At 53.9% G+C, this 12837-nt stretch overlaps 1 protein-coding gene across 3 annotated transcripts in view; it reads left to right on the top strand.

Moving 5' to 3' along the window:
• Kcnip3 (Kv channel interacting protein 3, calsenilin) overlaps positions 1-5262 on the top strand; it is a 67855-nt gene extending 62593 nt beyond the window's left edge. For all 3 annotated transcript variants that reach the window (XM_013522856.1, XM_005400645.1, XM_013522855.1), the window contains 4 exons: positions 1472-1579; positions 2143-2247; positions 3192-3254; positions 3515-5262. In XM_013522856.1, the coding sequence (XP_013378310.1) occupies positions 1472-1579; positions 2143-2247; positions 3192-3254; positions 3515-3562 (324 nt within the window). In that variant the 3' untranslated portion in view covers positions 3563-5262. The remainder of the gene's footprint in view (positions 1-1471; positions 1580-2142; positions 2248-3191; positions 3255-3514) is intronic.
• The last annotated feature ends 7575 nt before the right edge of the window (positions 5263-12837 follow it).

Genomic DNA, 12837 nt, shown 5'->3' on the forward strand with positions numbered 1-12837 from the left:
TTTTTTTTTTTTATCCAAACCATAAAGGAGATGACCTGTGAGTGTCTGCAAGTGTCTCTACTTAGTTCTCACTCTTGCTAGGCATTTTGCATGAACCAGAGCTTCTGTTCCCCCAGGCCTGGTGCTTCCCCTGCCTGTCTCCTGCAGGTTTCCTGCCTCTAGAGTGCTGTCAGAAAGCCACCGCCAAGTGATTCAGATCCTGTTTGTAGACCTGAGTGTGGTTCTTTTTGTTTGGCTTTGCTTTTCTCTCTGAAGCTTATAGGATCTTCTCTTGGTGGGCAGTAGTGAAATCCTACCATGATCTATGCCTAAGGCCCAACTGCTTGTGATTTCAGGCCTTGTCCCAGCTCCAGGGACCCTGGGAACTGGAAACCTTCCACTCTGGGAAATCTTTCACGATTTCCTTGACACACTCTTCTCCATTTTCTCTGATTCTTCCTGGATCTCCTGATGTCCTAGTCTTGTCTCTCAGGTTGGCTCTAACCTTGTCCTCTTCTGGTTTCCAGCACTGTTTTTTTGCCTCGGTGCACCTTCTGGAAAGTTCTGCTTGCTCTTCCAGCCCTTCTAAGTGTGTCATCTTTGCCCTCTTGTTTTTGATTCCTAAGAGCTTGCTCTTGTTTTCCAGTCACTGTGCATGTGTGTGTGTGTGTGTGTGTGTGTGTGCGCGCATGCGTGTGGGCGATTGTGTGTGCCTGGTGTTGAACCCAGGGCCTTTGCACTGAGCTATACCACAGCTCTTTATATATTTATTTGTTTGTTTAATTAATTTTTTAGGGTTTCACTAAGTCACTAATTTGCCCAGGCTTGGCTGCCTTTGTCTCCCAGAATGCTGAGATTACGGGCATGTGCTACCACACCCAGCTTCATTCCTCTTTTATGATAGTATCCTATTGTTTTAAGGATGCAAGATTTCTAATCTCTGAAGTTTTTTTATTAAGATATCCTTCTCCTGGAATAATTCTTGTTTCTCCCTAATTGCTGGTCTCTGTTTCCCTTCTCTCTCATGGGTTGGAACCCTGAAACCGTCCTGTCTTGTCACATTAGTGACACATGACTGTCACACTGCACAGTGATAGCGGCACACAGGGCTGGCCCGGGAGTCGGGCACCATTAGGTTAGTTTGTTAAACTGAAGGTTCTCAAGCGCCTTTGACGCGCAGATGCTTGCTGAACTACAAGTGGAGCCCCTCCTTTATCATAAGAGCATTCAGGTCTTAACTGTTGACACCAGGGCACTGCACAATGGGTTATTTTTATCCAAGACCAGTACTGTGCAGTTCCCCACCACACACACAGATATGCGGGTACACACACATGCATGCACACACTCATGCATACCCCCCCCATGCACCTGCCGCCCCATTGTGGAGCCACGCTGCCTGCAGAGCTGGGAACTGCAGGGAAAGCCACACAGCGAAGTGGAAGCAGAAGTAGGGTGCTGGCTCCTCATCCTCGACGCCTCTCCCCTGCAGGACTTTGTGGTCGGGCTCTCCATCCTGCTGCGAGGGACGGTCCACGAGAAGCTCAAATGGGCTTTCAATCTCTACGACATTAACAAGGATGGCTACATCACCAAAGAGGTACCGGGATGGTGGGCAGTAGCCCACCTGCCCCTGCACCCCTCCTGCTGCTCCCCTGCTGAGCTCTTCCTGTCTCTCTTCTGTCCCTGTCCTGGTGGCTGTAGCCTAGCCTTGGGGTGCAGCAGCAAGCAGGCTCCTCGGTGCTGGCCATCATGCACCTCCATCCACCCCAGCCGTGGCGAGGCCCTGGGGGAGCCAGATGGAGAAAGGGGTGGCCTTGAGTGGGACAGTGCAATCCCTTAAGGCAGGGGTGCAGCTAGGCCCTCAGCACATGGACCCACAGATGGATTTTTATTTGGCCCAAATTATTTTTCTTTCTCTTCTTGGTATCTGAAGTAGTTGCTACCTGCTCAAGTTTTGGAGATGGGCATGTTGCTCCGTCTCTCCAACTTGTCTTGGGGCACAGGGGACAAGCTCGTCTCTCTGTGGTGCACAGGGTCCCTCTTTCTTGCCCTGGGGGTGGCCCCGACCTTTCAGGCAGCTTCCTCCACTGGGGCCCAGAAACCACCACCGCTGAGTCTCAGCAGCCAGCTCACACTGACTCTCCTGTTTCCCCACCCCAGGAGATGCTGGCCATTATGAAGTCCATCTACGACATGATGGGCCACCACACCTACCCCATCTTGCGGGAGGATGCACCCCTGGAGCATGTGGAGAGGTTCTTCCAGGTGCACAAGCCCCGCCCCAAAGCTGGGTCACCAGGCAGAGGAAGGGCCTCTTGCTCCTGGGGTAAACCTGCTTCCAATAAGGAGGTTCAGCCAGGTTTCTGGCCAAATCCCCTGGGGCAGGAATTTAAAGCCAGGCTTCACCCCTGAATTTCATCCACCCTGGGGTTCCAGGGATTGAGGCAGCTGGCCTGGCTTGTGCCTTCAGGGGGCCATTTCCAACTCCCCAGGAAAACAAACTACAAAATGAGTGGCGTTGGGGTCCCCTTGCTGTGTGTCCCTGGGCCTGGGGGTGCTGAAGGTTCAGCTCTTCTTCCTGGGGACCTCTAGACCTAAAGCCATCTTGTGCCCTGGTGGCTCTGGTCAGGGAAGTGAGAGGTCACAGGAGCATGGACACCAGCCCTGGGAAGGTCGTCAGGGAGCAGGGGTGTGTGCAGGAGGCCAGCGTAGGTGGGAGATGGCTGGGGAGGCAGCTATACATATCCAGGGTGGGGACAGAGGGACACATTCGGGTAGAGGGAGCCCATCCATTGAGTGTCCTCACACTGGTGTCAGGAATTGCCTTAGTCACTTTCTTGCTGAGATGACTTACCTGGCACCCACAAGGTAAAGAAGGAAAGGTTTATTTCGGCTCACAGTTTGGAAGGGTTAAATCCACAGTCAGCTGGCTCCAGGCAGGTGGCGTGGAGGAGAGCTACTCAGGGCATGGTGGACAGGAAGCAGCAAGCCAAGGGAGGAGCCTGGGAGGGGGATGAGCCCTTCCAGGACACACCCCCATGGCCCCACCTCCTGACAGCAAGTCAGCTCTGAGCCCCATAATTCCCTCACCATCCACAGCCCTGCCCATGCGTACCTGAGGCTCTTGGGGGACATCTAGATAGAACCCATAACAGGGACACTTTAACCTTGCGGGGACACACTCACCTTGGGTTTGGCTTGGCTCACAGAAAATGGACCGGAACCAGGACGGGGTGGTGACCATTGAGGAATTCTTGGAGACCTGTCAGAAGGTAGGTGGCTCCAGAGGGCTGGACGTGGGCCCTCCTGGAGCTGTGGGACCAGATGGTGGCCCGTGGAGAGGCAGACAGGGATGCACAGGAGGTGAGCAGCCTCAGACTGGGTACTCCCTGGTTCTGCCTCTCAGCACCCCACCCGCCCATGGAGACACAGTCCCTGACAGGAACCTGCGGGGTGGGGGGCTTGGGAAACACCCCCACCGCCATCCTCTGCACACCCGGCACCTGGCCAGCCCTCTCCTCTCTCCACGCAGGATGAGAACATCATGAACTCCATGCAGCTGTTTGAGAACGTCATCTAAGATGTGCAGAGGGGCTTCAGGTGGCCACCGCCACTCCACCCCTGAGAAACCAGAACTTTTTTCTAATATATTTGAAAAAAGTGAGCCGTTCACTCCTGATACACACACACACACACACACACACACACACACACACACACACACACAGCTCCTCTGGGACAGCAGAAGGAGGTAGAGGTCAGGAGGGGTGCAGCCCCCAACAGCTGTCCCCACACCAGTGGGGCAGGAAAGCTGCCTACAGGATGGGCAGCCCACCTGCCAATCACTAGATGTCACCAGGAAGGGGCTCAAGAGCCTAAAAGAGCGTCTCCAAAGCATGGGGCCCTCCCCCTCCTTTCCCACCCATTGGGGGCCCCAGGGTTCCTCTGGCCTCCTCCCCTGGCCACTCCCTGCCCAAGGACCTGTGTCCCCAGAGAGACCCTCACTCCAGGGCTCTGGGGCAGCCAGGAGTTGAGGGGTTCAGACTAGGACAGAGGTGGTCACAGGCCTGAGCCTGCTGCTTCCTGGGAATCCTGTCCCCAAGGTTGGGATACTGACCCCGGCAAGCTGGACCAGTGCCAGGCCACCCACTGTGAGGCCAGTTTGGGTGGTGGGGGCCCCTGGGTGCCAACCTTCCTCCATCCCGGGGGAAGGGCTCCCAAGGTGGAGATAGGGTTTCTAGGAGAAGGATCTAAGGGGACTGTTTGCCATCCCCCTAGGGGGGAAGCCTTTGCCCACCCCAGGTCTGGCTCGGTGGGAATGGAAGAGGGGTGCTGCAGCCCCCAGCACCAGGCTGTTCTCCCCAGGGTCCGCTCAGTCCTGGGAGGGAGTGACATGGCTCAGGGACCAGCAACCGTGGAGCCTGGGAGGGCTGGGCAGGGCTTCTGGTCTCTTCCCCACACCTCATCTCCCTGGAGCTCCGTGGGGCCCTCCCACAGGATCACCCCAACCTCTACAAAAGCACAAGCACCCTGCACTGGAGGGGAGCCAGGGTCACTCTCAAGGCCTTCCCGGGGGGAGCTGAAGGAAGCCTGGGTCCCAGAAGCCCCAACGTGGGTGGCCCCGGAGGAAGAAGTTCAGGAGTCTGTTTGGTGCCCCAGAGCCATGGAATCTTGAAGACCATTCCCAGCCCCACTTACCAACGTTCAGAAGCACAAACCTGGGGGCCCTGCTTGGTGGCCCTGCCTGGAGTATGGAGGCTCGTGGGGGGCAACAGTGAGGAACATTCCCACACGATACATTCCATCGGGCCGCCCATGTCTGCTCAGCCAGTCCTGGTGTCCCTGGACGCTCCTGGGACACCAGCCCCAGGTGAGCAGGGCCCTCGGAGGAAAGGCAGGATGGCCAAGGACGTGCTCGGCCCCCACACACAGGTGGGCCCCTCCGTGGAGTTGCACTGATGCCCATTTCCAGTCTACTGGGGCCCCCCTCCCCTCCTCCAGGGGAGTGCGTGTCAACTTCCCCTGGCTCAGGGATCTCCTCCTGCCCCAGCCTGGCCCTCCCAGATGGCATCCTGTGCTTCTCAGGGGCCAGGGCCGCAGGAGACAGTCGCCACCGTGCTCCTGTCCCCCTTGTCTCCCACACTGGGCCACGACGGGCCGCATGGCTGCATGGCAGAAGCGCCTCTTGGGCGCAGCCTGGGAAGGCGGTCCCTGTTCTCAGCTCCCACCAATATTCAGTACTATATATTTTAATAAAATAAACTTGATAAAGGAAGGGGACTCTCACTGGCTTTATCTCAACTGTGAACTTCCTGCTAGCCCCTCCCACCCCAGCTGCTATTAGCTGTGGCTCTTGCCCAAGACTGCTGGTGCGTGTGTGCGTGTGTGTGTGTGCATGTGTGCGTGTGTGCGTGCGTGTGTGTGTGCATGTGTGCGTGTGTGCGTGTGTGCGTGTGTGTGTGTGTGTGTGTGGAGACAGGATCTCCCTTTGTAGTCCAAGTATGGAAAAAGCATTAAACACATTCAACCCCCACTGACGATCACAATTAGTGCCGGTAAGGAACATCCTTAAGACAACAAGGGTCTTCAAAGCAGACACTACGCACAGCCATAAGGTGTTAGAAGCTTCCCCTTTAATTCAAGTCAGGCACTGCGCAGCGGACGTCATGCCTGCCTCGACCAAGATCAGTGAGTGGCAGGATGGGAACAACTCTGGTTGCCCCCAAAGCCTATGCCCTTTCTGTGCCAGGCAGGGTGGGAGTGGGGGTTCAGAGCCATGGACAGGGTGTGGCAAAATTGGCTACAATAAGACACTGACGATCTTGTGTCTCATGACATTGTGAGTAGCGTGTGGAGGAGGGAGGCCCTGAATCGGCCGTGGGAGCAGTGAGTGGAAGACACTGGCTGAGAACTCAGCATGCAGGGCAGCCGTTGCTCCCCACAGGCCCCCGGACAGAGCCATCAAGGGAGGGCCCTTGAAGCTGGTCTGCTGGAACTCAAACCTCAGCTCTCCATGCACCAGCCGTATGGCCCAGGCCAGGATGCGTAGTCTGTCTGTGTCTCAGTTTCCTCCTTGGTGAAGCAGGTACACTTGAGAGCCTGCATTACAGAACCAGGTCTAAATGAGTGCGAGACGTTCAGGTACCAAACGCAGCTCCAAAATCAGCTCCAAATCCAACAGTGGGGTCAGCCACCTTGTGTCCTGGTGTAGGGCTGTGAGTCATTCTCTGCTCCCTGCCTCTCCCTCTCTGGCCTGTGCAGTGCCTTCCTGTTCCCACTGCCCCTACAGCACCTATTGGCTGAAGACACCTTCCCTGATGCCTGCTGGGTGTGGCTTTCCCCTGCCTCTAGATTGGCTGCCCTTAAGACAGGTGTCAGGGCTGGTCCAATCAGCTCTGGGTGCCGGGATGCTGCTGCTTCCTATCCTTACCTAACAGAAGTCTGGACTACAAGGATCGAGGCGCTGCCCAGGGTGGTGGGCACTGGGAGAAGACGGGAAGCCCTCCTCCCCTTCACCCCACCACAAAGGTATTGAAGAGCTGTGTCCCCAGCACCCACCTCCAGCATGTAGCCCCATGCCTCTAAGGCCTTGCTGTGTCTAGGGCAGAGGGGTCATCCTTCCATTCTAGAAATTTCCGTGGCTTCTTCAGCATACCTATCTACTTTGCTTAGCCTCAGTTTCCTTATCTGTAAAATAAAAAATTCCACCACTGGAATTATTATAATTCAATATGCACATTTACTAGCCTTTCAACAGATAAATATGAGGATCCTTCCTTTCTAGTCACAAAGTTTTCATGTATCAGGGTGACTTATACCAATGAACCATCAGAGAAGGTGCAGGCATTTCAGGAGTTTCCCAGATCTTGGAAATAAATCTATGGTGGTCTTCAGTTTCCCTGGTAATTCCAAGGGCCATCTGGGCTCCAAAGAGTTAAGGAGGGTCAGTCTATGCCAGTCAGGCCACAGTAGGTGACTCTCCATCCATATGTCCACCACTAGTTATATGGCCAAGCTGACCTGCCACAGACAGGAAAGGTCCCTCAGAGAAAGCACTGAGCATCCTGTATGCCTGAACTGTGTCCTTCACCCTCACAGTGGCGCTACTGAGTCCTTCTTGATAGCACAGAATGGGAGAAGAGGTCCAGAGACCTTGGCCAATGGGCCCGCACCCTTCCCATGGTGCTCTGCGGCACAGCTTCCCAGAAAGTTCATGCCTAGTCTGCCCTGAGAGGATCCTGGTTTCAAGTGTTGTGTCCCTACTGACCACCAGGGGGCGACTGCCCCACCCCGGGTTTCCTCATCTCTTTCTACCCTTGTGCCCAAAGGAAAAGGCATGGAGGGATGTTTGCCCTTTCCTTAACAGTCTTAAGGACATTTCATAGCTCTGCCTCATTCTCCACATGCCCCTTCCCCCCCCCAAAAAAATTAAATGGTTCAGGTAAAAGGTGCCAGGTGCTCCCAGAGCACACCAAGCTGGATGCTGGGTGCTGAGTGCTGGGTGCGGGGTGCAGGGACATAATAGCTGTCATCCTGTCTTGTGAATGCCTCAGATACCTAACTGGGACTCACGTGATGCTTCCTGTACATAACCCACTAGGCCTCTTCGAATCCTGGAAAGCTTGCGACCCCCACTTTCACTCTGCTCAGCCTTGTCAAGTCCAAGCAGCTGGAAGGAGACAGTGGCCGGTCAGGGACTCAGGGAAACAGGCACCTGGACAAGGCGTGAGGGTGTGGGTCTCGGGGCTGAACTTGCAGGCGGCTACATCTCCCTCGAGATGTGGTCTGGAGCCCTGGGAACATCAGCACCACCCTTCAAGTGCACGGAGGCCTCAGAACCCTGTAGGTCACAGAGCTGTGTTCCCTTCGTGATCATCTGCCTGGGCGGGCACCTGCCTCCTTCATGTCAGCCAGTGTGCAGCCCTGGGCCCCTTCTCTGCCCCTTTCCAAGTTCCAGTCCCTAGGTCTAAACTAAGGGAGGTGCCATTCCACATTGATCAGGCTCTATCTCCATACTAGCCCCGGGCCGCAGCCTGAGACCATGGTCCCTGCTGTCAGGAAATTCACATCTTGCAGGGGCATTGGAGGGCAAAGAGGGTCCAAGGCAAGGGCTCAGGGCACAGGTCAGGAGACTGAGCTTGCCTGACACCTACTGCTGGGGACCTCCTTGGCTCAGGTCCTGGCATCCTGGGGGGGTCCTGTTCCTAAGATAGGAGATTGGGCGTGGCAAAGCTGGCTGGGGAAGTAGAGGTGACCTGTTAATTACAAGCTCCCGGGCACATGGGCAGAACAGTTCCCAAAGCCCTGCATGTGGACTTCTCGTGAGAACTCAAGCAGGTTTTCAATAGGACAGCCTGGACCTGACCTCAGCCTGAGGCGTGGGATCCCAGCCCCGCCGCTCAGGACCTGTAGGCAAAAGTTTTCCCTTGGGTTTCCGCATATAAGGACGCAGGCACCACAATAGCCTGCTATCCTGACTCTCTCCCTACAGCTTGCTCTGCTTTCTCCAGGGTGCTCTTTTATTGTTTTTTCTCCTTTTACTCAGCCCTGTGGAGACAGTTTCTCTCACTCCTCACTTTCACTTTCTTGAATGAACTTGGCCACTACTTTTTGCTCGTTTTATTCAATACTTTGTCTGAGTTGAGAGAAGAGCCTGGAATCTAACTCCAGGGGGAGAGGCGAGCAGCCGGAACCCGGTAGAGTTTAGTTGGTGAGCCACTGTCAGAAGGAGCTACCGAATAACATTTCTGTCGTTGTCCCCATCAGATTCCTCCACCTGGCCCACAGCAGGTGCTGGGTCCTCCACCTGGCCCTCACCCACTCTGCTGGGCTTTACCTTCCAGGTGAGGGGAGGCCCAGAGGCCAGCCACGCACTGGCAGGGAATCACCGGGGATGTGTGGCCCACTTCAGTCACCAGGACTTTGTCCCAATCAGCTGGCTGTGGAGGGCAAATTCAAGGCAGGGGACAGGGCCTCTGGCCTGGATCCAGGACCAACGTGGTCAGGAGCAACCCTGTGCCTACAGAGGGCCAGGCACAGCCCGCCACCTCACACACCATCTTGTCACTGGGCTGGGTCTCAGCAGGTCCCCAAAGCTGAAATAAATGTGTTGGTTTGGAGTTTTTGCAAGGAGAACAATATAATACAGGACACATATTTTATATGATTATTTATAATAGTCACCCAAAGAATGATATACAAGAGAGTGCAGGAAATCTGCCCACACACTAAAGACCAAAGAATCCAGCTGAGGACCTGGATCCCACAATAATGTCCTGCATGAGTCCAGCTGAAGACCTAGAGCCCATGACAATGCCTCCCCATGAATCCAACTGAGGCCTAGAGCCCATGACAGAGTCTCATTTAGGCCTGTTTCATGGATCTGCACTGGGAAGGCCCAAAGGTCAGTGGTGGAATCTAGAAAGTCTGCACCAGCGGGATGAAGGATCTGTGATAGCAGGCTGAGGGATCTGCACAGGAGCCAGGAAGCGATGCTCAAAGTAAGAACCAGAGCTCCCCCGAAAGGTACCACAGCCATTCTCAGCAACAGTGAGGTCCCACGCTCCTCTGATAATGGGGAAAGCCGAGTTCCATCAGGAAAGCCAATGCAACAAGCTTCTCCAGGAGACTGAGCAGTGCATCATCTTCCCCTCCAGAGCCAGGAAGTGATGTTTGAACTGAGGACCAGAGCTCCCCCAAAGTGAACCGAGGCCATTCTCGGCAACAACAAGGTCCCGGGCTCCTTGGAGGATGAAAACAGCCAAGTTCATCAGGAAAGCCAGCATGACAAGCTCTCCAGGAAAACCAACGGATCCTTACAGCTTCCCTCAGCTTCCAACAGGCCCCCAACAGCTTCTACCAGCTCTCCTTCTCCCTTCTTCTCCTGTTCTGCCTCTTATGCTGCTGGCAGCAATCCTCCGGTGGGCCTCCCACACCCAGCACCATGCTTACTCAGTTCAGGTGGGTGTTACAAGTTGACCACCAGCTGTAATCCACCACAATAAGGAACCTAACCCACCCTTGTAGAGTAAGCTCATAGGTTCACTGGCTCGGGTCGAGCTCAGCCTTAGAACTGGCCTCCCTGCCCACCCCTGGGCACCTTTTAGGGAGGGATGAGCATATGACCCAATAACAACCAGTGAGGCCCAAGGAGTCCTGTGCTGGGAATTCTGGGACAAGAAGTTCCCTCTGAAGCTGAGCGTGTGTGAGCGCTGGAGCTGTTGGTGCCATTCTGTCACTTAGAGGAGTCATAAGAATGAAACCAGAGCAGAGAACATTCTGGCTCAGGGATGGGGAGAGAAAAGCCAAGGGAAGGGAGGGTCAAGGGGGCCCTTGGGCTCAAAGTCAAACTGTACCTTAAGCAATTCCCTGCCAATCTCTGGACTTTTCACCTAGAACAACCCTAAGTGAATGCCCAGTTGCCCGACAAAGTTAGTTGAAGCTGGGTGTTCAGTTGAGACTGGATTCTCAACTGTTAATGCCAAGGTCAGCTGTGGGGTGTGAATCTGCTTTGCAGACTCCAGTGGGCCCTGAGGAGGGTGACCAGACCCACAGACCCATGCTGTCACCCAGGCTAGACAGCAGGCACCTTGCAAACAGGACCCACGCATTCACCCTTGGGCCCCAGCATGGGCAGAGAGGCTGGTGGCGGGGTGCTCTGTAAGTGCTGCTGAGCTCAAGTGCAGCAGGAGGGGGTCTGGTCATGAGGCCAGCTCTCAGGTGCCCAGGGACAAAGTCTCCCTGAGAGAACTCTGGCCTGAGCACCCAGCCTGGCACACCCACCACAGGCTCCCCGGCCCCTCCTCCTCCTCCCGCTCCCATCCCCTGGCTGTGTCCCGCCCCAGGAGCCCAGCAGACCAAGCCAGGCAGCCCTTCTTCTTGGTTTTGAAAAATCACCAAATACAGTAAAACATCCAGAAACTAAAAATAAGGCCCCAAAGAGCAGATCATCAGTTAGTTCCTGACAGCCAGCTGAGATTGCAAAATCTTAGGGTTCCTCGCTCTGTTGACAAACTGTCCCAGCATGAGTCAAAGTTTCTCTTGGGCAGAGCAAACGGGCCCCGCAAGGAGAGGCTGCTGGTCTCGGACTTGCTCCCCTCCCTACCTCCTGCTCCTGTGCATGTGGAAAAGCAGCAAGTCCCCGGGGCGTGGGAGGGCAGGCAGCAGCTTCACCCGACAGCCATCAGCCCAGGCCCCGGCCCGGCCCAGTGCTTCAGTCATTCATTCATTCAAAACAAAAGCAGCACTAAGCCAGGAAATGGGGATGGAACAGCAGAATACAAACTATGATCAACAAATACTGTGAATGTTTAAGTTTTCAAGGTATTACGGTAAAAGACACGGTGTTACCAATACCCCACAAAATATCCCCCCCAATTCAAACACACTTATCCCATCCTTCTTACCATTTTCTGAAGCACTTCTGGAAGTCCTCTTTTGTGCGCACCTTTACGTGGTGTGATTACAAATGTGGTGAATGCCGAGTACCATCCAACGAAGAGGCAGGCTCAAAACAACATGATGGTGTGTCCTCATCCACCATAGCCACTGGATTGGGCACCATGAAATTCCCCTAAAGGCAAAAGGATTATAAAAGGTCAATGTTTTGAACTGATTAGGGATATGGAGGCAGCCATAACACCACAACTAAAGACACTCACAAAAGTAGACTTCCAGAACTGCTGCAGAAAATGGTAAGAATGATGGGACAAGTGCATTTGAATTGAGGGGAGAGCATCTTGCAATGAATTAATGGCAATGTGCCTTTTACTGTAACACACTTTTTAAAAGATAAACACTCGTCACACCCAGTGTGTAGCTCCCTTCTCTCCTCACAGAGCTCTGTGGGCACCATCATCTGTGGACTCCCAAAACCTGACACCCTTCTGGACATTCTGCACACTGGGTCTCACCAAGAGCTCACTGCCCAGCAAAGGAAGGGTGGCCATGAGCTCTTTGCAAGTAAAAGACTTTTCTTACCAGGTGCTCACCCTATGGAGACAGATCTAGCTGGCGGTTGGATATCTTACTGTGCAAATTGGGCACAGTACTTGTACTTTTCAACCTCATGTTGAGAAGAGGGGTTATGTCTTGCAGAGAGGAGCATACGCTTTGAATCAAGAGACCATTATCTGGTGCTGTCTCCCACCCAGTGAGAACACAGAGACCCAAGGAAACAAGGGGCGGAGGTAGGACTGTTTGCTCTATTGTTGCTAATAACTCAGCCACAGGATTTCTGCCTTCTATGCTGACCACGCTGAGCTCTGCTGGCTTGGAGTTGTTAGTACTCATGAGAGAGGGTTTCCACCAGCAGACCACTGAGTTGGAAGGTAGATTGCCTTCTGACCACTTTGGGATCCTCATGGCCCTGAACGAAAAGAAAAAAAGGAGGAAAAAGAAGAGGAAAAGGACTAGGAGGAAGAAAAAGAGGAGCAGGAGGAGATGAATCTACTGGTTGAAGTGAATGATGCCAATTACCAAGAAGAAAACTCGGTTCCCAGGGGAATATGGTTGCTACGGTGAAGCCAAGAATGACTTAGGACTTCACTGTTGGAGGAACTGCTTAGTACCTCCAGATCTTACTGTAAAGGTTAATGAAAGCCTTCAGGTACCCATGGCTACAACAACAATGAAAGGAAGAAAGAAAGAAAAGGAAGGAAGGAAGGAAGGAAGGAAGGAAGGAAGGAAGGAAGGAAGGAAGAAAGAGAAAAGAAGAAGAGGAAGGGGAAGAAAAAGAAGAAGATAGAAGAAGAAGAAGAAGATAGAAGAAGAAGAAGAAGAAGAAGAAGAAGAAGAAGAAGAAGAAGAAGAAGAAGAAGAAGAAGAAGAAGAAGAAGAAGAAGAAGAGGAGGAGGA

This window comes from Chinchilla lanigera, unplaced genomic scaffold, assembly GCF_000276665.1.
Source record: "Chinchilla lanigera isolate Chin_1 unplaced genomic scaffold, ChiLan1.0 scaffold00069, whole genome shotgun sequence".
NCBI lineage: Eukaryota > Metazoa > Chordata > Mammalia > Rodentia > Chinchillidae > Chinchilla > Chinchilla lanigera.